General features: G+C 37.4%; 2 protein-coding genes across 4 annotated transcripts; one reads left to right on the top strand and one right to left on the bottom strand.

Annotated features, from left to right (window-relative positions):
- Positions 1 to 20: 20 nt before the first annotated feature.
- Positions 21 to 6,046, bottom strand: LOC137934606 (replication factor C subunit 3). Its single transcript, XM_068779045.1, has 11 exons — positions 5,838 to 6,046; positions 5,631 to 5,741; positions 5,503 to 5,535; positions 4,837 to 5,005; positions 4,484 to 4,665; positions 2,546 to 2,682; positions 2,255 to 2,353; positions 1,882 to 1,951; positions 1,720 to 1,794; positions 1,026 to 1,071; positions 21 to 344 (listed from the first exon to the last, which is right to left on the bottom strand). The coding sequence occupies exons 1-11, from the start codon at positions 5,919 to 5,921 to the stop codon at positions 286 to 288; spliced, it is 1,065 nt and encodes a 354-aa protein (XP_068635146.1). The 5' UTR covers positions 5,922 to 6,046; the 3' UTR covers positions 21 to 285.
- A 2,245-nt stretch (positions 6,047 to 8,291) lies between these two features.
- On the top strand, positions 8,292 to 21,958 carry LOC137934033 (uncharacterized). 3 transcript variants are annotated; one of them, XM_068778225.1, is made up of 17 exons: positions 8,292 to 8,635; positions 8,717 to 8,848; positions 10,244 to 10,360; positions 10,976 to 11,026; positions 11,149 to 11,238; positions 11,316 to 11,462; positions 11,659 to 11,769; positions 16,334 to 16,405; positions 17,011 to 17,760; positions 18,122 to 18,292; positions 18,815 to 18,926; positions 19,061 to 19,206; positions 19,488 to 19,766; positions 19,872 to 20,012; positions 20,110 to 20,291; positions 20,605 to 20,711; positions 21,614 to 21,958. In XM_068778225.1, exons 1-16 carry the CDS (start codon positions 8,543 to 8,545, stop codon positions 20,669 to 20,671), a joined length of 2,661 nt encoding a protein of 886 aa, XP_068634326.1. In that variant the 5' UTR covers positions 8,292 to 8,542; the 3' UTR covers positions 20,672 to 20,711; positions 21,614 to 21,958. The 3 variants fall into 3 exon arrangements, with proteins under 3 accessions (XP_068634326.1, XP_068634325.1, XP_068634327.1); XM_068778224.1 differs by having other exon boundaries at positions 10,223 to 10,360; XM_068778226.1 differs by lacking the exon at positions 16,334 to 16,405 and having other exon boundaries at positions 10,223 to 10,360.
- The last annotated feature ends 408 nt before the right edge of the window (positions 21,959 to 22,366 follow it).

The raw sequence follows: 22,366 nt of genomic DNA, 5'->3' as shown, positions 1-22,366 counted from the left end.
AAAACTTTTTGATAGACACGCATAAATATGTTAACGAGTATCACGGCAATTAGCCAATTAGACAAACGAAGGCCAACAAGCATGGAAATACCTAACAAGCGAATGGATGAATAGAGGTAAAACTACATAATAGGTCCTTTGCAGTAACATTTGAAGAAATCACTTCCAAAAGAACCGTCAATGCAAGAAAAATAGGAGGCATCTTTTAAGTCAGAGACCTGAACTTATCGCACTGCCAAAGTTGGAAGAAGTTCCATAATAAAATGCCCATATAGTCGACAAAGGTCAGCCAAATGCTGCAATCAGAAACCCCTTGTAGATGCTCATGAACTTGGCCACAAATGCTGTGAAACAATAAAATGATCCAGGTTACAATAATAAAATAATAACTGAAACAAAAAATTGTAAGGAGCTTTCAGTTTCCCTAAAACATTTACTTAGAAATAGGCAAATAAATAAGTGGTACATTTGAGGTAAAGTTTCCTATCTTAATCAACAATGTCCATATTTTATGATTTTTCTTCAACAATCTTTCCTTGTTGGTGAGGTAATGTTTGTATAGTAAAAACAATGGTTAGATAGAAACAACATAGCCACTCGATCGGTCTGTGGGACTTAGCGGGACCATATCTATCAGCCAAACCCTCAACAGCCTATCTATGCTCAACTAAGCATTTCTAATTTTCCACACATCCAAACACCCTAGCAGACACCGTACTAAGAGCTATTATGACTCACAAGGCAGCATATCTGGCTGTAGTTTAAACCCCTTCGTAGAAGGGCACTTGATGCTGGAGGCCCTCAATGCATCCAATTGCTTCACAATGTTGTCTTCAAGCTCTTTCAAGAGTCAAAATCTACTCTTGTTGCAGGAGGGTCTGACTGTCTAATAATATATCGTCTCCCGACAAAACAGTAAACGATGGGGAGAAGATTTGTAAAGGGCCAGATGCATGGTTAATATGCAAAATAATTGAGTTTCAAGATACTAGAGTTCCAAGGCAATTAATATAAAATGCCTATACCTTCAAGGTGAAATATTGCTTTCTGCCCAAGGCGCATCCTGTGTTCCTGCAAAGCCCAAAAAAAGTTCAATGAGTACAAGTGTTTTGAATCCCAAGGATGTCATCATACTAACAAATGAAAAACGCCTTAACCAGGCTGAAATTGGAAATAAAGGACCTGGACTGTCTACAAGCAGTACCACCAAGATTTTGGTGGATGCAACTGACCCATTAGGTCTGATTCACTAATTGGGTTTTTGAACTTTTTTTGGACGACAGTGAGAAGTTTTCCTGCCTATAACTGATTAACATAAACAAAAGTAAAACAAGAAAAAAAATTCATTATTCTTATCAAATTTGAAAATTAGTCTAGAGGTTACAACATGATAATGTTTCCACACTGACCCACTCACCCATGTTGTATGCATTGATTACAAGTTAGAGTAGCACCAAAAACATTTCATGTTTATTGATTTGGCTGATTCATCCAGATGCTTTGTGGCTTTCTCAAGACACAATTTTTTTGTAATTAAAAACACCACAAGTTATGTCATCTATAACCAAAATTTTGATTATCTATCATGGAGGATTTTTTCTTCTACATAACGATTGCGAGCTCACTTAATCCTTATGATGACTACCATAAAAACAAGGCAGATGTTATTGTGAAAAGGTAAGGTACAAACATTAACTGTGATCTTCATTGATAACTTACATAATATGCTGCCCAGTGGCAAACTTCAAGTTTTAGTTCAGAATCCAATTTCCTCAGTAATTCTGACAGTAACTTCTGCAAAATAAGACAACAGCACACTGGAATTAGGGTGAAAAGTTGAAGTATCAACTGAATATTTTGATGGATATGAACTTTTATTACCTTTAAAATGATTTCTGGAGGTATACAGTTAATAAGCAGCTCATACAACTTCCCACGAACTAAATATAGCCTGAAAAAATTTCATGTATGTAAGTTGAGTATAGGAATCTCCAACAACTGCTACGGTTTATTTTGAAACGATTTTTTTTCAACTGTTTTGTTAAGCCATAAAAGTGCTCAAATGTCAGTCATCTACAGGGACTTGAATAGAAACATGTCAGACTATTGATTGCAGAAACCCATTCTCAATCAAGTATTACACATGGGAGTTCAGCCATGCAAGAAAAGTATCATACAAGGGTTCCACAAAAGATTTATTTGTCTGACTCCTAGTAGAAACTCAAGGGAAGTACAAAGATAGCATGGTTAAAACCTTTTAGGGCTCTGCTCCTGCACAATGTCTGATGCTATTTCTGAAACATATTGCTCCCAGTCCATGGGTGCCACTGCTTGGTTTTCTGAGAAGGGATATCTACAATGAAAGTAAGCACAAGAACCATGAACATTAGAAAACTAGGATATCTACAATGAAAGTAAGCACAAGAACCATGAACATTAGAAAACTATGTCCCAAGTAAAACTCGTTTCTTTATAGCTTTCAAGTCAAAAGCAAAATGTATGAAACCATAATCAGATAAAATGGTGGTGTGCAACAAGTATTAACTGCTGAACGCGACATGTCTCAAAGGACAGCAGTGCCCTTCTTAAGCTTCGGTTCGATTGGGCTGCAACACGAGCTGCAAATCCTGCTGGAAGTTCAAGACCTTCCTTATTTCCAACAAACTCCAGTACTTTAATAATCTGACAGATAGCAAGACAATCAAAGCTGGATAAAAATATATGCAATGCTTGGTCATGAGAAACTAGATATCAAACTTTCAAGTCACTGTATGAAATATCTGAAAGCAGATGCAAAATTTGAAATAGTTTTGAACTTTATAACCTTCTAAAAAGATGCCAAAATTCCTCTACTCATATTTTTTAACATGCTCAAGAAATCTAAAACATTTCAAATTCTCATACAAATTATTCAAAAGCCAATCATATACAGGTTAAAGTAGAAGATATTTGTCAGAATATAAGCATTCAAATCAGTACACTTAGCCGAGTCCTATCATCGCTTTACCTATCTTTCTGTTCTAAAAATAATTTGGAAAGAAGTGTTCTCAGCAAGGTGATCTTTCAGCATATAATATACCATTGTATAAGATGTACATGTTTCTTACTCTTTTTTATTTTTTTTGCTCGTATCTTTTTACTTCTATGATTAGCTGGCCCAGCATAATTGGCAGAAGCTCTGGTGGGAATTACCTTTGTCTATATTCCTACGATTCGATCTTCCTCTTTTATGCTCTCCAAGACACTCAAACCAGTCACAGAAGTAGAAAGGATGGAAATGTTTCAAGCCATATCACCTTTTAAAGCTGGCCTTTTCCCTCATAATTGTCTGAATTTACCCTGAAATATCATCCCTAGCATTTTGTGGTTCTGAGTTACATTATTAAAGATACGGGGTCCCCTTGGGAAGTTGAATTACGAATCTCTGCCTAGGAAAGACTGAAAATCTCTTCCTTGAGATTATAAGATTTGTAACATATAAAGCCACTTATAATAGTACCTACAGCAATCCTGCATAACTGAAATCTGCAGTGCGTTAAGCTAGTTTTAAGTGTTCTAGAGGTCCACATTTCTGCTAGATCCTGACAGAATGACAATTAAGTAGCATTAAGCCAAGTTTTTGAAGAGGCATTGGCAATCAGCTGTCAATGAGTTGATTTAGATGTGTCACATATTGCTGATCTTTTGCAGTTTCGGAGTCTTCAAAATGATAGCTAGCTGCAAGGCTTCTTAAGGAAACAGAAAATGTCAAAAGTGATAATGCAGGCAAAGGGAACAGGTCTTGAAGATGAGAAGGTGATCTGCTACTAGAAGAAACTCTACACTAATTACTGCTTGAACGACTCTTCTACTTCTGCTTTGGAGTTGGTAAGAAGAAACTTGAGGATCATGTGAAATTGGGTCCAAGGCCCTGTCCCAAAATGATTAGTCAACTTAAGAAACCTCTTTCCCAACTAATAATTTATTTATTTTTTAAATAAGATGTGTAAAACTAATAAACTCAAGATCTTTACACTCACTAATCTATGTGGGACTATTCCTTAACACTTCCCTTCATGTGTAGACCATCTTTTGTAACTCTACAAGTGGATAATTTAGGAATAGGCAATTTAGGTGTAAGCCCTCTTCTGTGGCTCTACAAGTAGATAGTTTTAGGTATAGGCCCTCTTTTGTGGCTCTACAAGTAAATAGTTTTTTTAGGTGTAAGCCCATATATGAGTACCTGCTCTGATACCATGTGAAATTGGGTCCAATACCCTATCCCAAAATGACTAGTTGTTTTGGAAACCTTATTCCCAACTAATAAACTCAAGATCTCTGTACTCACTAATCCATGTAGGACTATTCCTTCAAATTAGGAAAAGACAGGTTAATAATTTACAAAGAAAATTAAAAGCTATGTCATTATTACAAGAACTAAGAATAGCTCCCAAATGGTAGTTCAGCCAAGAAGTGTGAGAGTGCCATGTAACTTCATACGGACCTGTTCCTCAGTAGGTGCATTTACTCTCACATTCAGGCAACGAGATCGAACTGCTTCTGTGACCTTAGAAGAGCTATTGCAACATAAAATTAACCTACAAGACGCACTGTATTTCTCCATTGTTCGACGAAGAGAATGCTGAGCTTCTCTTGACAGTTTGTCAACCTCATTAAGCACCAACACTGTATCATTTGATTAAAAAAAATGTCTATTAGCATTCACAAACACATGGTTATAAAAACAATTGTCTATTATTAAATCAAACTACTAATAGATCCAATGAATCAGTATTTAAACAAAACAAGAATAGTTTCAGTCAAAACTATAATTTACAATAGTGTATTTAAGCACACCTTTAAAACCCTTCTTTCCTTTGGTATCAATAGGTCTGCTCTTTGCCATTTCTTTAATAATCTCTTGGACAACATACCGATCCTGGAAACCTGCATCGCTTGGATTCAGTTCCACATGGTAAGAGCTTGACAATGTTGTGAGCTCGATATCAATTGTTCTGGATCCAGCCTGCCAAGAAACCACATCTCAGAACTAGTTGTACCGTTCGACTAAATGGCTGTTAAAAATATACAGAATTCAGAGGACATCAAACTAACAGTTTGCCTTACATGAAAATCACAGTAAAGTCATGCAAGTAATAATGATAATAACAAATCAAGTTCAAGTAACCTGTTTTGTAATGGACTTTTTATTTAATGAATAATGATATTACCTTTGCAGCCAGAATTGCAAGTAGAAATAAGTAACTTGAATGGAGAGTGTAATGGGGGAAAGCATATTATTTCCAGTCACTTAGTAATTCCATCAAAAAAATCTTCGGAGCATGAACGACCAACATGCAAAAACAGGGGAATTATTTGAGGCAAATCTTGCAGTATCCAGTTATTCGACGAGTGCCGGACTAACTATATGTCAATTATGCTCTTTCTGCTGTGGATGCATCTAATCAAATATTAACATAAAAATAAACCAATGAGGGTCGACGTATCAATAAAGATACATACATCGATTTTCCACACTTTATTCTCTATCTTCACCTGCAACAAAAAGATACATTAGCTCCAAAACAATTTACTCTACCAAAAAAAAAGTGTAATACGAGATCTCATGCAAAATATGAGTCCGACAGGACCTTCTCAGCGCCAGGGCCGAACATCTGTTTGATGAGGCCCATGATTAGGGTTTTCTTGCCAGAACCAGGTGGTCCATAAAAGAGGAGATGAGGACAATCTTGCTCGGACACCTGTTGAACAATTACAATGCCTTAAACTATACCCAGAAAATCCAAATAAAATAAAATAGTACATCAAAAGGAGAAGATAGGTGAGAAGAACATTACGAGTTTCTTCAGATTCTGAGCTATGTCCTCGTGGACGATCATCTTGTCCAGTGTTTTCGGACGGTACTTGTCCACCCACAACATTTTCACAAAATTCCGTAGGAAATCTAAGCGAAGGACTTCCGAGTGAGAAACTGAACTGCCAAAAGTGGCGGGAAAAGAGTATGGAGAGCCGGAGTGAGCAACAGTTTTAAAGAGGGGGAGGGGAATTGTAACCAACGGGGCGCACGAACGAGTGATATCGGTGGAAAAAATTCAGTGAGATGGCTCGGTTTTTATGTAACCGGGTTAGACCGGGTTCCGGACCAAAGTGACATGCTACCTTAGATTTATTATATATCTTTTTATTTTATTTTTAACATAATCCAATAGATTAGTAGGCTGATATACCATTTTAAATAGAATCAAAAAGGGACAGAGTCCGGTTGAACCCAGTTGACTTGGTTGGTTTGGTTCAATTTGATAACATCCGTTTTTTCCCCAATTACAGGTTATGTTAATCTTTGTTTATATTTTATTAATGCTCTTGCTAGAAATTCGTCATAGGTTTTATTTTATAACTTAATATTATTAATTTAAAAAAATTGGTCAATTTTTTATTTTTGCTTATGAACCAGAGTTATTCACTATATATCAAATTTTATTTTTTTTAGTAATAGTTTTTTATGTAATACATACCAATGCAATGCTTATATACCATATGTATTGACATATCACATTAGATTTAAAACCGATCTATATGATACCCAAATATAATTATGTGAACACCTATCATCCTCGAGTTAACTTAGATCTTGCCTTGGTAATATAGTTGTTAGGTTTTTAATCTCATACCATTAACACTTAATGATGAGTTGAAGTTGAATCAATTCAATTAAGATGGATTAAAGTCTAACATTATTTTAAGTTCATTGTCGACTACCCCCTGCTATATGAAGATCACTTAAATGATCTTTTGCTTCCATGATTTAAACAATTTCGATATAGCTTAACCAAATCATGTTGTCTTGAATTACAAGACAGATTAATTGATCGGTCGATGAAAATTTGTTCTTCTACGATTTTGAAGGTCTTCACACACAAATACAAGTCACAAAATACCCATGAATGCTCATTTAGAGTTTATCATTAGATTTACAATAAATGATTGTAACAGTGGTAAAATTGATATTTAACCAATATTACTCTATAAATATAAATATTGCATACATATAAGAACTTAATATCTAAAATATACTAAGTGACATTATAGTATAATATAATATTGACTAAATGAATATAATATATAAATTTTTAAACACTTATTATGAATTGTTTATATTTAAAATGTAAGATTTGGGTTAAGGTCCATCCACATGGTATTTTTCTAGTGGTTGTCTTCACATTAATCTATGTAAAATTATTCTTACTAATATTAGTATTAAAGGGCTCCCCCTCACATGTAGGCCTTATCAAAACTATAATAAGACGGGAATGGGCAGGGGTGTCAATTTTAACTGATTAATGGATATTTTGTTTTAATGTTTAATTAATATAACAAAATATAATAAAAATTATTTGATTAAATAATCCATTAATTGTAACCATTCACTATTTATTATTTAATAAATAGAACAAAACCGGGTATCTATGATTTTGTACTGAATTACCCAGTTTCTCTTAAGTTTTAGGAGTATAAGTATAATTTTACTTCATCAAAGTATGAGGAAAACAAGATTCAATTAATAAATACAGAATGCTAATATTTAATGAAAATATATTTTTTTTAAATTTCAATTAGTTTGATTATGTTGATCACCTAGTCAATACTATCCAAAATATCGATTTTTTAGGAGCGGAATGCATAGGTACTTAACCCAGGACTACAATAATATACTCACCATCATGAGTCGACGACCACAACAAACTAACACTGGCGATGTGGACATAATCCTTGGCATCTGAGTAGCGCGATATCCCGTGCCTGCTCTGATATCAAATGTTAAGCGCTTAGCCAATATTACCCAAAAGACCTGCATGTTAATAGCAAAATGTATAAATACTTAACCCAAAACCACAACAGATTACAACTTATTTATTCATAATTACTAGAAAACTCGAAATCAAGACCTCCATCTAAACAATCCAATGAGACCATTGGTCTGCAACACCCACAAAGTGCTCCACCGTTTTACTTCCAAAGCTTATTACTAACATTTTTATAGAGTAATTTGTAATTAAAACCCCTGAATTTATAGACAATTATACCATCAATTTTCAGAAGCTGCCTTTCCCTTATACGTTCAGGTGATTAGCCATTTTTGGACTAGGACCGAGGGACCATCTGTCGTTCGACACGTCTCTCAGAACATGGATAGGGAGGAACCAATCTGGGCCTCTTGATTCTTGAATAGCCCCTCGTCTTGTCACGCCATGTGTAAAGGAAGCGGCGAGGCGCAACCCATATAAGTAAATATCTGCAGAAGCAGAGGGCTACATGCCCGTGGTTTCTAGACACTGCTTCACTTCATCAGAGGGCTACATGCCCGTGGTTTCTAGACACTGCTTCACTTCATCGTGATTCGTGTTCTTTCTTCTTCAACCCATCTCCGTTTTACGCTGGAGTGGTGGTTTAAACCCTAATACTCGACGCACCTGGATCTTGGAAGACGGGAAAAATTGAAACTCTTTCGATTCGATGCTCGAGTAGTTGATTATCTTTCAGCATGGGTGCGAGTAGGAAACTTCAGGGCGAGATCGATCGAGTTCTGAAAAAGGTTCAGGAAGGGGTTGACATCTTCGACAGCATATGGACTAAGGTCCGTTACTTGGAAAATCGTTAATTATTTTTTCGATTGATATTTTTTCTGTATTTCTAATTTTTTTTTGAAGTTTGGTAGGTTTACGATACCGAGAATGCCAACCAGAAAGAGAAATTTGAAGCTGATCTGAAGAAAGAGATTAAGAAGCTTCAGCGGTATAGAGATCAGATCAAGACATGGATACAGTCGAGCGAGATAAAGGACAAAAAGGTGAGAGTATTGACTTTCTTTCACTGGTTTAATTATCTTTTTTAACCGCTACATTTTCTTCCATGTTGTTTCAAAGAATTAGGCTTCTTTGGGTATCTTATTGGGGCACACCAGGCAATAGATACTGGAAACGGTCTTGGCTGCAGCCATAGACCTAATCGTCCTTTGTCAGCTGGACTAATGAGAAATTCTAGCCGATGCAAGTCTCAGTCTGTGAATTAATGAAAAACGGTTTAGTGTGAACTAGAAAATCTTACTGCCCATCTTTGAAAACCAGCTTTCTATAAATACACTTTAGATATGTACTTAATCCTTACTCAATCACATCGCAATCAAAAGTTACATACTTGCCAGTAATACTCATCATCACTTAGGTAAAGTCTATCGGATGTCGATGTCGTTTTTACTTTCTCCTTTGTTTTATATACAAAGATAAGTTTGTTGTTCTCCCTTTTATTTTTCCATTATGTCACTGTCAAAGATCCAGCTCAATCTAATTTCAAAATTATTGATGTGGCCAAAAACAAATTTATATGAACATATCCTAATATATTCAGCACTTCTAGTATTTATGGCTCTGCATCTTTGCATTTTCTCATTCGTATGTTTCATGTGTTTGTAATTGTAATCTCATTATTGATTTTCTTTGTTGTTCGTTGTTTTTTTTTTTTCTTTTTTTTCGTTCTGTGTCTGTATGTAGTGTTTAGATGTTCATAAGAAAAAGGGGAATAGTAACTATAGGCATTGGAAGTTAAAAAAAACTTTGTACCTTTCTCGCAGTGCTAACGTTAACAGTTTATTCATATGACAGTTAGCATGAAAACATAAAAACAGTGGACCTTTCTTTCTTTGACCACATATGAGACATGTGAAAATGGATGCAATCAATGGAATTTGATGTATTTGTTGATAACATTTTTACTGATCTTTTTTCATGCATCACAGATTTGCATCCGTTCAGGCAGATTCTAGCTTAACTCTGTACTATTATTTGTTTTAACTAATTTTGATGATTGCAGTTGTGTAGGCTTCCTTTTCCACATAATTTTTGAATGCTTTGGCTGCTTTACTATCTTTATTAAATGCATGCTTCTAAGTTCTCAATATCTGTCATAAAGGATTGCAATTACTTCATGAGCAACATTTTTTGAAAAAGAGAAACATTGTGGATGCAATTTATTATTAGATGTGTCTTCATTTTGTAAGTAGTTGTTTTAAGCGGTTTCTTTTTTACTGATGCAATTTATTATTAGACGTGTCTTCATCTTGGATTAGCCTTTTTCTTTTTGGTACATTTTTTATGTTTTCTTTCTCAATTTGCTATTTCATGGGTTTGGTGTTGACAATCAATTTTTGTGATATATGTTGACATAGGTTAGTGCCTCTTATGAGCAGGCTCTGCTGGATGCTCGTAAGCAAATTGAGCGTGAAATGGAACGGTTTAAAGTTTGTGAGAAGGAGACAAAGACAAAAGCTTTTTCTAAAGAAGGGCTTGGTCAGCAACCAAAAACTGTAAGTTCCTTTCATCCATTGTCTACAATCTAATCAAGAGGAGGCAGCTTCACAGGAGTTAGTTGCAATATCCTTCTTTACTTTTGCTGCTGTTAGAGATTTTCTAAGTCTTTTGCTTTTTATGTTTTGTCATGGTCCATCCTTTCACTACTTGCTCCATGGTTGAAAATTTTCTGGCCTTGTTGTTGGTAAGTGTTATGGCTTTATTATCACTGCTATCGAGAAAATGGACTGCACTTCTCAGCGTAGCTTGGGTGTAAATTTTTTCTAAATTTAAAACAATAAACAACATCTTAAAGAAATATCTGTTCTTTCCGCACTTTTTTTCTTTTCATTTTTTTGTGACTTTTGGGAACTGGTTATGTAGAACATTGATGAAATACACAGTTGACTTCAGTGGAAGAAAGACATGTTTCAATGACATCCTGTTTTACTCCCCAATACTATAATTCCATTAAATCTGTGTGCTTTATAGGGTTAGAGATATATTTTTTTTGCCATCTGGTTTTCTTTTAGGTAATTTTTGGGAAATATATAGAATGGGTGGGTGAACTTGTCATGTTGGGAATAGTTCTTGGTCTAACATTGAACTTTTATTTTGAAATTATTTTCTAGGACCCAAAAGAGAAGGCCAAATCAGAGACAAGAGATTGGTTGAACAATGTGGTATGCAAGCTCTTCTTCTCAATGTTGGTTTCTTTCTTTGTCTTTGTTTGGCATTTTTCGGTTGACTTTTCTATGTTAGAAGATCCTTTCCATGTTGGTTACATTCTTTCTCCCTTTGACAGGTGTCAGAATTGGAGAGTCAGATTGATGCTTTTGAAGCTGAGATTGAGGGATTGTCTGTGAAGAAAGGGAAGCAGAGGCCACCTCGCCTGGTACGATGAAAGCTACCTCAACCTCTTGAATTGAAACATTTTGATGCTCATGTATGTTTCACATCTTTGTTTGGCAGATACACTTAGAGACATCCATTGTCAGACACAAAGCTCATATAATGAAGCTGGAGTTGATTTTGAGGCTGCTGGATAACGATGAATTGAGCCCTGAACAAGTCAATGATGTTAAGGATTTTATTGATGACTATGTTGAACGCAATCAGGTATCTTTTGATACCGTTGGTTTTACTTCACTGATCTTTATGTTCCTCTAATTGTTAATTTTATTGAAAATTGGAATTTGGTATACCTTTTGGTTCTTATTGCTACCTACTTTTGTTTGGCACTGTCTTCATTGCTTCTTGATAAGTACTTTTTAGTTCGCACCTCATGTTCTTGTATGTTGAAATATCTGTCCAGGAAGATTTTGATGAATTTAGTGATGTCGATGAGCTTTACAACTCCTTACCCCTAGACAAGGTGGAATCCCTTGAAGATTTGGTCGCTATTGTTCCTCCGGCTCTTGTAAAGGTAAGTGCCATGGATGGCATGCCTATCTTGATTATTAAATTCTATTTGTTTGGTTCATGATATAGGATTTTGCATGAAGAAAAAAGAGAATTCTTGGAATTATTCAAGGGTGTGAAAAATTGTCATAGATTTTGCACTGGATGTATTGCTCTCTCTTTAAATGTTTGGCAATGTTGAGTTATGGGTGGTCATGCAAGTCAAAAACTCAGAAGAGATTAATCATGGATGTTGGCAACTCCTTATATGGTGTTCAAGTGAATACAACATAATATGGTTCCTGTGAAGTTGGGTCCAAGGCCCATTCCAAAATGACTAGCCATCTTAAGAAACCTCTTTCCCAACTAATAAATTCAAGATCTTTGTACTCACTCATCCATGTGGGATTATTCCATAACATTCCCCCTCAAGTGTAGGCCCTCTTTTGTGCCTCTACAAGTGGATAATTTAAGTGTAGGCCCACTTCTGTGGTTCTACAAGTGGATAGTTTATGTGTAGGTCCTCTTTTGTGGCTCTACAAGTAGATAATTTATGTGTAGACCCTCTTTTGTGGCTCTACAAGTGGATAATTTTAGGTGTAGGCCATCTTTTGTGGCTCTACAAGTTGATAGTTTAGTTGTAGGCTCACATATGAGTACCTTTTTTTTTTTGATAAAGATGTAATCCATTAAAAACAAAAAGTTACAAAGAGATAGGGAGCATATCCTTAACAACAAGATGTTGAAGAGATGCTCCCTGTTTGGCAAGCACATCTGCTGCCGAATTTGCAGATCTCGGAGTGTGAGACCAAATACAAGACAATAGTGAGGCAATCTCTAAAATCTCCTGGAAAATTTCCCAATGCCTCCATGGCGGAAAAGAAGTGCTACGGCCCCATCCAATGACTACCTTGGAATCCCCTTCAATGTGAATTGGGCCACTACATTTATCTTTGAAGATCCGGAGCCCGTTGAGAAGACCATGAAGCTCTGCAGACGTTGAATCGGAGATGCCTAATGGACCCGCATAAGAAAACCACTGGTTGCCAAATGAGTCTGAAATCACACCTCCGAAACCTGCTATCCCCGGATTACCGAGAGAAGATCCATCAAAATTCAATTTTAAGTATCCAACCTCTGGGGGCGCCCACTCTTTCATAACTTGAGTCTTGGTCCCCAAATGCATCTTTGCTAGATTGCTCCAGTTTTCACGATTAGAAGTGCCCTTGAAAGAACTGAAAGGCTTTTTTGTCAAGAGCCAGGTGGATATTTGGCCCATCACTTTGGCTCACATATGAGTACCTGCTCTGATACCATGTGAAATATGCTCCAAAACCCATCCCAAAATGACTAGCCAACTTAGAAAGCTTCTTTCCCAGCTAATAAACTAAAAATCTTTGTACTCATTAATCCACGTGAGACTATTCCTTGAGACTCCCCCTCATGTGTAGACCCTTTTTTGTCGCTCTACAAGTGGATAATTTTAGTTGTAGGCCCTTTTTTGTGGCTCTACAAGTGGATAATTAGGTGTAGGCCCTCTTTTTGTGGATGTACAAGTGGAAAATCTTAGGTGTAGGCCCTCTTTTGTTGCTCTACAAGTGGATAATTTAGGTGTATGCCCTTTTTTGTGGCTCTGCAAGTAGATAATTTAGGTGTAGGCCCACATATGAGTATCTGCTCTAATACCATGTGAAGTTGGGTCCAAGGCCCATCCCAAAATGACTAGCCAACTTAGGAAACCTCTTTCCCAGCTTATAAACTCAGGATCTTTGTACCCACTAATCCATGTTGGATTATTCCTTAACACTCCCCCTCACATGTAGGCCCTCTTTTGTGGCTCTACAAGTGGATAATTTAGGTGTAGGCCCTATTTTGTGGTTCTATAGTGGATAGTTTAGGTGTATGCTCTGTTTTTGTGGCTCTACAAGTGGATAGTTTTAGGTGTAGGCCCTCTTTTGTGGCCCTACAAGTGGATAATTTAGGTGTAGGCCCTCTTTTGTGGCTCTACAAGTGGATAATTTAGGTGTAGGCCCACATATGAGTATTTGCTTTGATACCATGTGAAGTTGGGTCCAAGGCCTATCCCAAAATGACTAGCCAAATTAGGAAACCTCTTTCCCAACTAATAAACTCAAGATCTTTGTACTCACTCATCCATGTGGGACCTTTCCTTAATAGTTCCAAAGGATAACCATTTACTTGGATACCTTTTTTTTAAAGCATATATTTTGCCTCTGTAAAGATGTAGGTGGGTGGTTTTAGTACCTCTTTGAAGAATAAGGTTGCATGTGAAAAATGCTAGGAACATCCTTTAAAAAAATGCTTCATGGCCTAAAGGGAACTCTATTTTTATGAAAGTGACATGTACCACATCCAATGAGCTTCGTGCTGGTCCTCTGTATTGCCATAGGCAGTAAGTTGTGCTGATGTAGTTGAATGATCCTTTATATTTGTTGAATATTGAATTATATGACAACATTTTGAGTGCATCAAGAGAAGATTCCTTTGGAGGGGAGTGTATGACAACTTCAAGTATCACCTTGTGAATCGGAATGAGGTATGCCAAACAAAAGGTCTTGGAGGATTGGGTATCCATCTCACCAAAAGTATGTACCTGGCCCTCTTCAAATGGTTGTGGAAATTCAACACCTTCGCATGCGCTATTTGGAGGCCATGGTCGCTACAAAGCTTAATTTGGAGGCACACTAGTGGCTTAATGCTGTTGGTGGGATGAATACCCAATCCTCCAAGGCAAATTGGGAGGCAAACAAACTGGCGGGCTGCACCAAAAACTCTCCCCTATCTAGTGCTCACTATTTCTTTTACTTCCTATTTTTGTGGCTGCCTTGAGATTCTTTGTTGGCAATGGCTGTTATATTCGATTTTAGAACGATTGGTGGGGAGGCTCTTGACCTCTCAAAGATTCCTACCCCTCTCTGCCAGCTTTTACCGCTACTGCTCATTCGTGGGGCCCAGTGCTTGTTGGAATCTTCATTTCCAACGGGGTCTCAATATGTCGAAGCTAACGAAGTCTGCACCCTCCTTGATGACCTCGGCTCAGTCAAAATCTGGAGCCATATTAAGGATAAGCTTGTTTGAAGGCATGCTAATAGTGGTAAGTTCTCGGTCGCTTCAACCTACATCCACATCTTTGGCTGGTCCTTTTGATCTTTGGCAACATAACATTGCTATTACTTGGCGTATCTCAACCCCCCTTAATATCAAGTTCTTCATATGGAGTGCTCCACACAATGGAATTTTGATTGTTGATAACCTTCAGAAACGAGGTAATGAGGGACCCACTATTCATTGCCCCCTCTATATTTTTGGTGAGGAAAGTGTCTCCCATGTCTTTCTTCATTACCCTTTTGCCTAGAGAGTATGGACACATCTACTTAACCTCTTCAGTCTTCAACTTTGCTTCCTAAGTTATCTCACCTCCACTTGTCAGCTGCTCCTTGGGATCCCCCTTCCACGTTTGGAAAAATTCTCAGCTTGCCTTGGTCACATTCCTTGGGGTCTATGGTGGAAAGAAACAAACATTGCTTCAATTTCAAATTTGAAAATGCTGATGAAGTGGGTAGCGATGTTATTGGCTAGATCTCGCCTTGGATTCACTCTAGGAAGGAGTTCAACTATCTTGGCGAGATTATTCTCCTTAGTAAGCGCAATGTTACCTAGATGTCTGCCCCTTCTCACAGCTTTGTTGTTCATGACTGGAAACCTTGGCCGCCAGGCATCCTCAAGCTTAACTTTGACAGTAGTGCTCTTGGCAACCTTGGACCAGTTGGTTATGGAGGGGTTATCTGGAACTTTGATGGCACCACCCTCCTATTTTATTCTGGATTTGGCGATCTCAAACTCTACTTAGCTGAGCTCATGGTCCTTCTCTAGGGCCTCTTGTCTTTTTTTGGATCACATGACCTGTCCCCTCATCATTGAAGGTGATTTCAAAGTGGTTATCGCTTGGTACTTCTCCCCCTTCTCTGAGCCCTCTTGGCGCCACTAGCTGGCCTTTTATGATGTCAAGGACATTTCTTCTATGTTTTCTTGTTATCGGACTCATGTACTGAGATCAGCCAATTCTTTAGCTGATTCTCTTGCTAAAAATGGTGTTTCCCTCCAATCACTTGTTGTAAAGGGAACCCTCCCTGATTGTTTGTTGGTTGCTTCCCTTTGTTTAACAAAGCTCATCACTTTCAAATAATAAAAAAAAAAAATTATATAACAATATTTGTATTTTCTCCTCAGTCCAAGTATTATATGTATTTTATCCAAATTACTCATCTACATCGAGAAGTTAGAAAAGTTAGCTAATCTCCACTGCCTTTGACATGAGCTAGTATTTGTCAAAGCTTTGTTTTGGGTTAGTTCACCAAGCAATTGATACTTCTCTGGACTGAAGCTGGTCATAAGTTGATTTGTGCAGCTTAATGTTTGACATGATCACAAATGCTTCATAGTTGCCTTTCTGATAGGTCTACTTTTCTTGGGGTGAATTGGTTAATCTGGAATCAACAGTTTCTCACGTTTTGAAACATATGCTACTCTTGAAGAAAAATTCTGATGCACATTCCCATTTTTGGTAGGGTGTTACTTCTGGTGCTGGTGCAGTCTTAGGCTTGAAGAGCTCCATTGCTACTTCTCCTTCTCATGTACCTGTAAGTTCAATTCTGTGGCATTTGGATAAATGTAACAGCTACAAATGTTTGTCTCACAATCCGCTGGCTTCAAGTTAAACAAACTTGCCTTCTAAGAGTTGTTGGATGTGAGGATCCTTTATAGTATGTCATCTTCAGAACTGGTCAGTTGTTCCCCAAAATTTAATTATTTTTAAATATCTCCATTCGGTGTCACAAAAAACATAACCATTTAGGTTGTTGGGTTGGCAAACAAATGAATAATGAGATTTGTGAATCCATTTAAAAAAAAAAGATTGGTAATCTGGTTGCTTTGATCTTTTGTAATATTTTGTTCTCCTTAATCAAAATTTCTGACTTTATTAAAAAAATAAAATTGGTTGCTTTGACCTGTGATCAAAATTACTCTCTGTTAAGTCTATTGTGACTTGGTGAAGTTTGATGGACAGGATTGCTGCAACTCTTTTATGTTATAGTCTTTTGGTTACGGTGAGGTTGATGTTTGTGTTCGTCTACCATAAGCATTTATGGCTTTGTTTTTACTGAATGATAGTTTTATTAGTATCTGGTTGTTGCCTTGGTTTTTTATGTAATTCTTGCTGATTATTTAGTTCTTTTTGGCACAGTCTGGTCAGGGTGCTGCTCAGGACCAATCTGAAGAGACGGCGTCCCAGGACAGTAACTCTGATATTCCCCCAAGAACTCCACCTTCCATTAAAAATGGATCTCTGGGCTCATCAATTTCATTAAGTACATCCAGTATTGGTTCTGGCACTCCTACAGGAACTAACACTGCTGCTGGGCCTGGCAATACTTCTTCACGTACGATGGTTGGTGGCCCTACTGCATCATCCATTCTTTCTGGGTCTGGATATGCTCGAAGTGCCATGGATAGCTCTGCTTCTCTGTCCACATCACCTGGCAACCCATCTAGTTCATTGAAGGAGGATGATGGTGCAAATTTCCCTGGTAGTAGACCATCACCAGTTCTGACTGAGATTGGATTACCTAGAGGTCTTGGACGTGGGTCAGTGGTAGGAGCAGTATCAAGTCAAGCATCTAGTGTTCCGTTAAGTTTGAGTTCTGGTACAGGAATAGCTAGCAATGGTGCTCTTGGTTCAGGCCCCACAATCTCTGATATGGCAAAGAGAAATGTATTAGGAGTGGATGAGAGAATGCAGCCTCTGGTTTCGCCTTTAAGTGGCAGAATGATCTTGCAGCAGAGTTCTAAAGCTACTGATGGAGCGCCTTCAACTGACTCGAGCAGTGTTGGTGACAGTACTGTAATTGGAGGGCGAGTCTTCACCCCTTCAGTGGTTAGTGGGGTGCAATGGAGACCTCATAGTGCAAATTCATTTCAGAATCAGAATGAAATGGTACGTATTACATCAGTTTCGACAACAATTTAATAGTTGACATTTGTGTAAGTTACAGTTTCGGTGAGACAGACATATTTATATCTGCAATATTCTACTGGGTATTTGTGCCTCATGAAGATGTTCAAATAATGAAGAAAGATATTATGGATAACACTTGATTCAATGGTGAGGTGGTGCCTTTTTTTTTCCTGTTTTGAGAAATGTTTAACTCTATATCATGGTGAGACTTGAGCTAAAGACCTCACAATAGACATCCCGCCCATTGTGGCCATTAGGCAGTCACAAGGTGATGCACTTTTTCTAAGATTTAAACCAATTGAGGTTCTTAGAGCATGTCTTAACTATTTATATTTTCCAGGGGCAGTTCCGTGGAAGGACTGAGATTGCACCTGACCAGAGGGAGAAGTTTCTGCAGAGGCTCCAGCAAGTGCAACAACAAGGTCATAGTACCCTACTTGGTGTGCCTCATCTCTCAGGCGGAAATCATATGCAATTTTCTACTCAACAACCAAATTCACTCCTACAGCAGGTAATTTTTTCTAAGATAGAATCAGCTTTTCTGATAGTGGCATCATAACATAACCACAGAAACATTCAGCATGCTGCCAACTCCATTTCTAGCAAAATCTGGGGCATACCAAAATAGAATTGTAATGGGGGCTTGCTTGCCCCTCAAGGCTTGGCTCTGTCTATTTTTTGTGTCTTTATATTTTTATGAATGGAAACGAGGACTCCATCAGAAGTCTCTTGACAGCATATTAAGGGATGTCAACAATATGTCTGATATATTGGCTGAAAGGAGTATCTAGGTCTCTAGTGTATTCCTTCGTTCAAAAAAAATAAAAAAAGAAACTGAAGATTTGGATCATCCCTTTAGTTGAATAACTGTATGTTCAAGAAGTGCAGAAGCATATATTATTAAGCGAGCTTCGGTCTAGGCCTGCTTGACACATTCCCTGAAAGCTTTATCAGCTGAATTCTTCTTGTCATTCACTCATGCTCACTTTTGGCTGTTCCTTTCCTGACATGGCTTTCTTATGATTCATTGCAGTTCAATTCTCAGACCACATCTCTGGCACCTCAAGTTGGGATTGGACTTGGTGTACAGTCTCCTGGGAGCCTCTCTGCAGTCAATTCTTCATTAAGTGGACCAAAGGATGCAGGTACTTCCATGTACTGGGAGTATGTAAAATTCCAAATTTATGGAAGCCACTGGTCATTGATCTGGTGGCTAAGGCCTGTTTTGGTCCTTGTTGCAGCTGCTATGCACTTATTTGGCTAGTGATGTGTCATGTAGATGTTGGACATGCAAAGCTTGATGACCAACAACAACAGCAAAACATATCTGATGATTTAACTGTAGAGCCAGCTCCAAATTCAGGGCTTAGCAAGACTCTCCCTGGGGATGATGATTTGAAAATGCCGTATGCTGTTGATGCATCTGTATGTCATATGATTTCGTTTCTTGAATATCTGACTAGCTGGTTTATATCTAAATTGCTTGTCTGTGTATAGATTACTGTTACCTAAACAAGCAAAAAGAAATTCCTGGTTGGTTGTTATGATTTAGTTTGTTGGAAAGTGAAGCATGTTTAGTCTTCTAAAAGTGTAGTTGGTAACAGAGATCCCCAATAAAATGATTCATGAAAGTATATTATCTACTCGACGTTCTACAGTTGTAACATATGGTATGACTTGAATAACTTGTACTTGTGTTACTGCAGGTTGGAGGTTCCAATGCTTTGACAGACACTGTGCAAGTACCAAGAGATACAGATCTTTCTCCTGGGCAGCCTTTGCAGTTGAGTCAATCTTCAGCCAACCTGGGTGTGATTGGTCGAAGAAGTGCTTCTGACCTTGGTGCTATTGGTGATAACCTCAGCTCATCAACTATGACATCTGCAGGAATGCATGATCATAATTTTAATTTACAGATGCTAGAGTCTGCCTTTTATAAGCTCCCTCAACCCAAAGACTCAGAACGTCCAAGGAACTATGTTCCGGTATGATATCTGTTTTCTTTGATTTTATTATATGTAAAGTTTTTTTGTTAAAAAAAATATCTTTCAAGTTTTATATGTTTGTTAAAATAAACTATCATTTTGCAGCGACATCCTGCAGTGACTCCTGCTAGCTACCCTCAAGTCCCAGCCCCAATTGTTGACACCCCAGCCTTCTGGGAAAGAATTGGTGGGGATGGATATACCAATGGTACTGATACACTGTTTTTTGCATTTTATTACCAGCAGGTAACATTTTTAGTACTCCTGTCTTTTTTATTTTGATTTTCAGGATGAGTTTTACTTTTCAATTTTTATTTAACTTTACTGACTGTTGATCTTGCAGAACATGTATCAGCAGTATTTAGCTGCAAGGGAACTGAAAAAACAGTCTTGGAGGTACCATCGTAAATACTACACATGGTTTCAGCGGCATGAGGAACCCAAAATCACAACTGATGAATATGAACAGGGCACATATGTGTACTTCGATTTCCACATTGCGAATGATGAAGTGCAAAATGGATGGTACATTGTGTTATTATTATTTTTGAGTGGTTGGATTGATCTTAAATGCCATTCCTCCCCTTTTATCCTTTTTTGTCCTTCCCTGAGTTTCTCCTCTTCTTTGCTATTTTTCTTCTCACCACCGCAATGATAGTCACAGAATCCTGTATGGGTGTGGATAATTATGCTCTAAGAGGAAAAATAATATGGACATGTATTGGTGCTTGGAGTTTTTTCTTACTTTTTTCAATCATCATACATGTCTTATCGTGTGGTTCATTTTGTTATTCGAGCATTGTTTGTAAAAGAGGTTGTTGTGCATGTGCTGTTGCAGGTGTCAGAGAATCAAGACTGAGTTCACATTCGAGTACTGTTATCTTGAAGATGAACTTGTCGTATAGCTGGCGGAGTCTTCAGGCATTTAACTGACACTTTTTTTTGGTACGTAAGGACCTACTTTCGCCTGCCTCCATATAGTATTCCTTCTTTTCAAAGCGTTGTAGATGCTGATAGCTGAATCCAGCATGGTATTAGTGTTATCATCATGGTGTATTTTAGATGAGTTTTGCACATGTTCCTCGTAATGTGTTTTATCTTTCTAATTAGCAGTCAAAAACATGAAAGCCACCTTTTCAGGTTAATTTTTCACCTCTTTATACTGGACTTTAGTGGAAATGCGGTATATGGTTTCTTTAGAAATCTAGCTGCTTTTGGATTCATGTTCTTTGATTGGGTAATTGAAAGCATATGATGCTTTAGTGGTTGCCTCTGCAATATCCTTCCTAGCTTGTTTTTCTTTTGCTTCTGGGTTTTAATATCACTCACCTTTTTGTTAAAAAAATGTAGCTGCTTTTTCCAGTAGTAAGAAAAAAGGGTGTTGTTCCTGACTTTTGAGTCACTTTGCTTCAATGCAGAGGACACTAATGCAAACTCTTGTCAAATAAAATTCGTTGTAGTCATCTGTTAAGAGTCATAACTGCTGTTTAGTGTATCATGATGTTATGGTGCGTCCTGTGCCCACCTTTTTTTCTAAAAAAATCTCTCTTTCTCCATTCAAGAGAAAAATGTTTTAGTCAGGATACTGCTTTGAATTGTTAATTCTGAACGATACTGCAATCAGTTACTTTCTAGGCAACACTATCATTATTCACTTGCACTTCTTTTCAGGCATTTCTTTCTGTTGCTTTAGTTCTATTAGGTTTATCTTATATCAATTAAAAAAATAAGTTAAATTTCAGGAGTAAAATATTGGCTAATTTCAGGCATTTCGCTTCCATAAATCAAAGTACGAAAAGCTTACCCACGTTTGTTTTTATTCTTATGTTATGCTTTTGCTCTTACAGGCAGCTCAAGTGCCCGAGTATCAGCCGACTTTAGCGGCTAACGATGACAACATGCCTTGTACTCCCCTGCTTCGCAATATATGATTGTTTGTACATTTGGTACATTTTCATGTCAGATAGACTAATACGCAATAAATCAAATGGTCTTTTTCTCCCTTGATATTCCGTTTATCATCTCAGTCAAAAAACATATCACTGCAAACCAAATGACTATAAACATTGGACAAGCCCATTTTTAGAAAAAGCTTAGGCCAGGAGAACAACGAAAGCTCTTAGTTGCAGCGATATATGTCTGGCATTGTAGCGAAGGTTTAAATAAATATCGAGCAGGGCTTTTGCTTTGTACATTTTAGACTACCTGTTCTCTCGCGGCACGTCAGGAACCAAATTTGTTTTGAAAATGTCGGGACAATTGCGAACTATGTCCTATTTTTGAATCTTATCTATAACATATTTCTTAATGGAATAATTTTCTATTGGAAAAACAAATGTAATTTACTTCTTAAATTTATTATCATTATTGTTTATTGGAACAAAGCAAAGTTACTTTTTTGTCCCTTTTAATTAACACGCATAATTAACACAGCTGCTTCCCGGTGCAAAACATGTGAAACAGATCATGGCGGGATAAGCCCTCTCAGGAACGATGTTTTCTGTTGTTTAATGTATATCAATCATCTCGTGTCTCAAGCTTTCAAAGAATGGCCTAGATCTCTATCAAAAGAATGGACGGCACGGATGAAGTATAGGCTC

Source organism: Aristolochia californica, unplaced genomic scaffold, assembly GCF_029961685.1.
Source record: "Aristolochia californica isolate CCGP_79_NKW_82.1479 unplaced genomic scaffold, dmAriCali1.0.hap1 SCAF_6, whole genome shotgun sequence".
Classification (NCBI taxonomy): domain Eukaryota; kingdom Viridiplantae; phylum Streptophyta; class Magnoliopsida; order Piperales; family Aristolochiaceae; genus Aristolochia; species Aristolochia californica.
Note: the sequence above shows the minus strand (reverse complement) of the source record. Positions and strands in the feature narration are given on the sequence as shown.

What these genes read in the sequence shown, in the direction of transcription:
- LOC137934606 (XM_068779045.1), bottom strand. Translation starts at nt 5,921, where the DNA reads ATGTTGTGGGTGGACAAGTACCGTCCGAAAACACTGGACAAGATGATC. An exon ending in TCGGCCCTGGCGCTGAGAAG is followed by an intron (nt 5,536 to 5,630) that starts GTCCTGTCGGAC and finishes TTTTTGTTGCAG; the next exon opens with GTGAAGATAGAGAATAAAGT. An exon ending in ATAAAGTGTGGAAAATCGAT is followed by an intron (nt 5,006 to 5,502) that starts GTATGTATCTTT and finishes GTTTCTTGGCAG; the next exon opens with GCTGGATCCAGAACAATTGA.
- LOC137934033 (XM_068778224.1), top strand. Translation starts at nt 8,543, where the DNA reads ATGGGTGCGAGTAGGAAACTTCAGGGCGAGATCGATCGAGTTCTGAAA. An exon ending in GCGAGATAAAGGACAAAAAG is followed by an intron (nt 8,849 to 10,222) that starts GTGAGAGTATTG and finishes ATGTTGACATAG; the next exon opens with GTTAGTGCCTCTTATGAGCA. An exon ending in TTGGTCAGCAACCAAAAACT is followed by an intron (nt 10,361 to 10,975) that starts GTAAGTTCCTTT and finishes ATTATTTTCTAG; the next exon opens with GACCCAAAAGAGAAGGCCAA.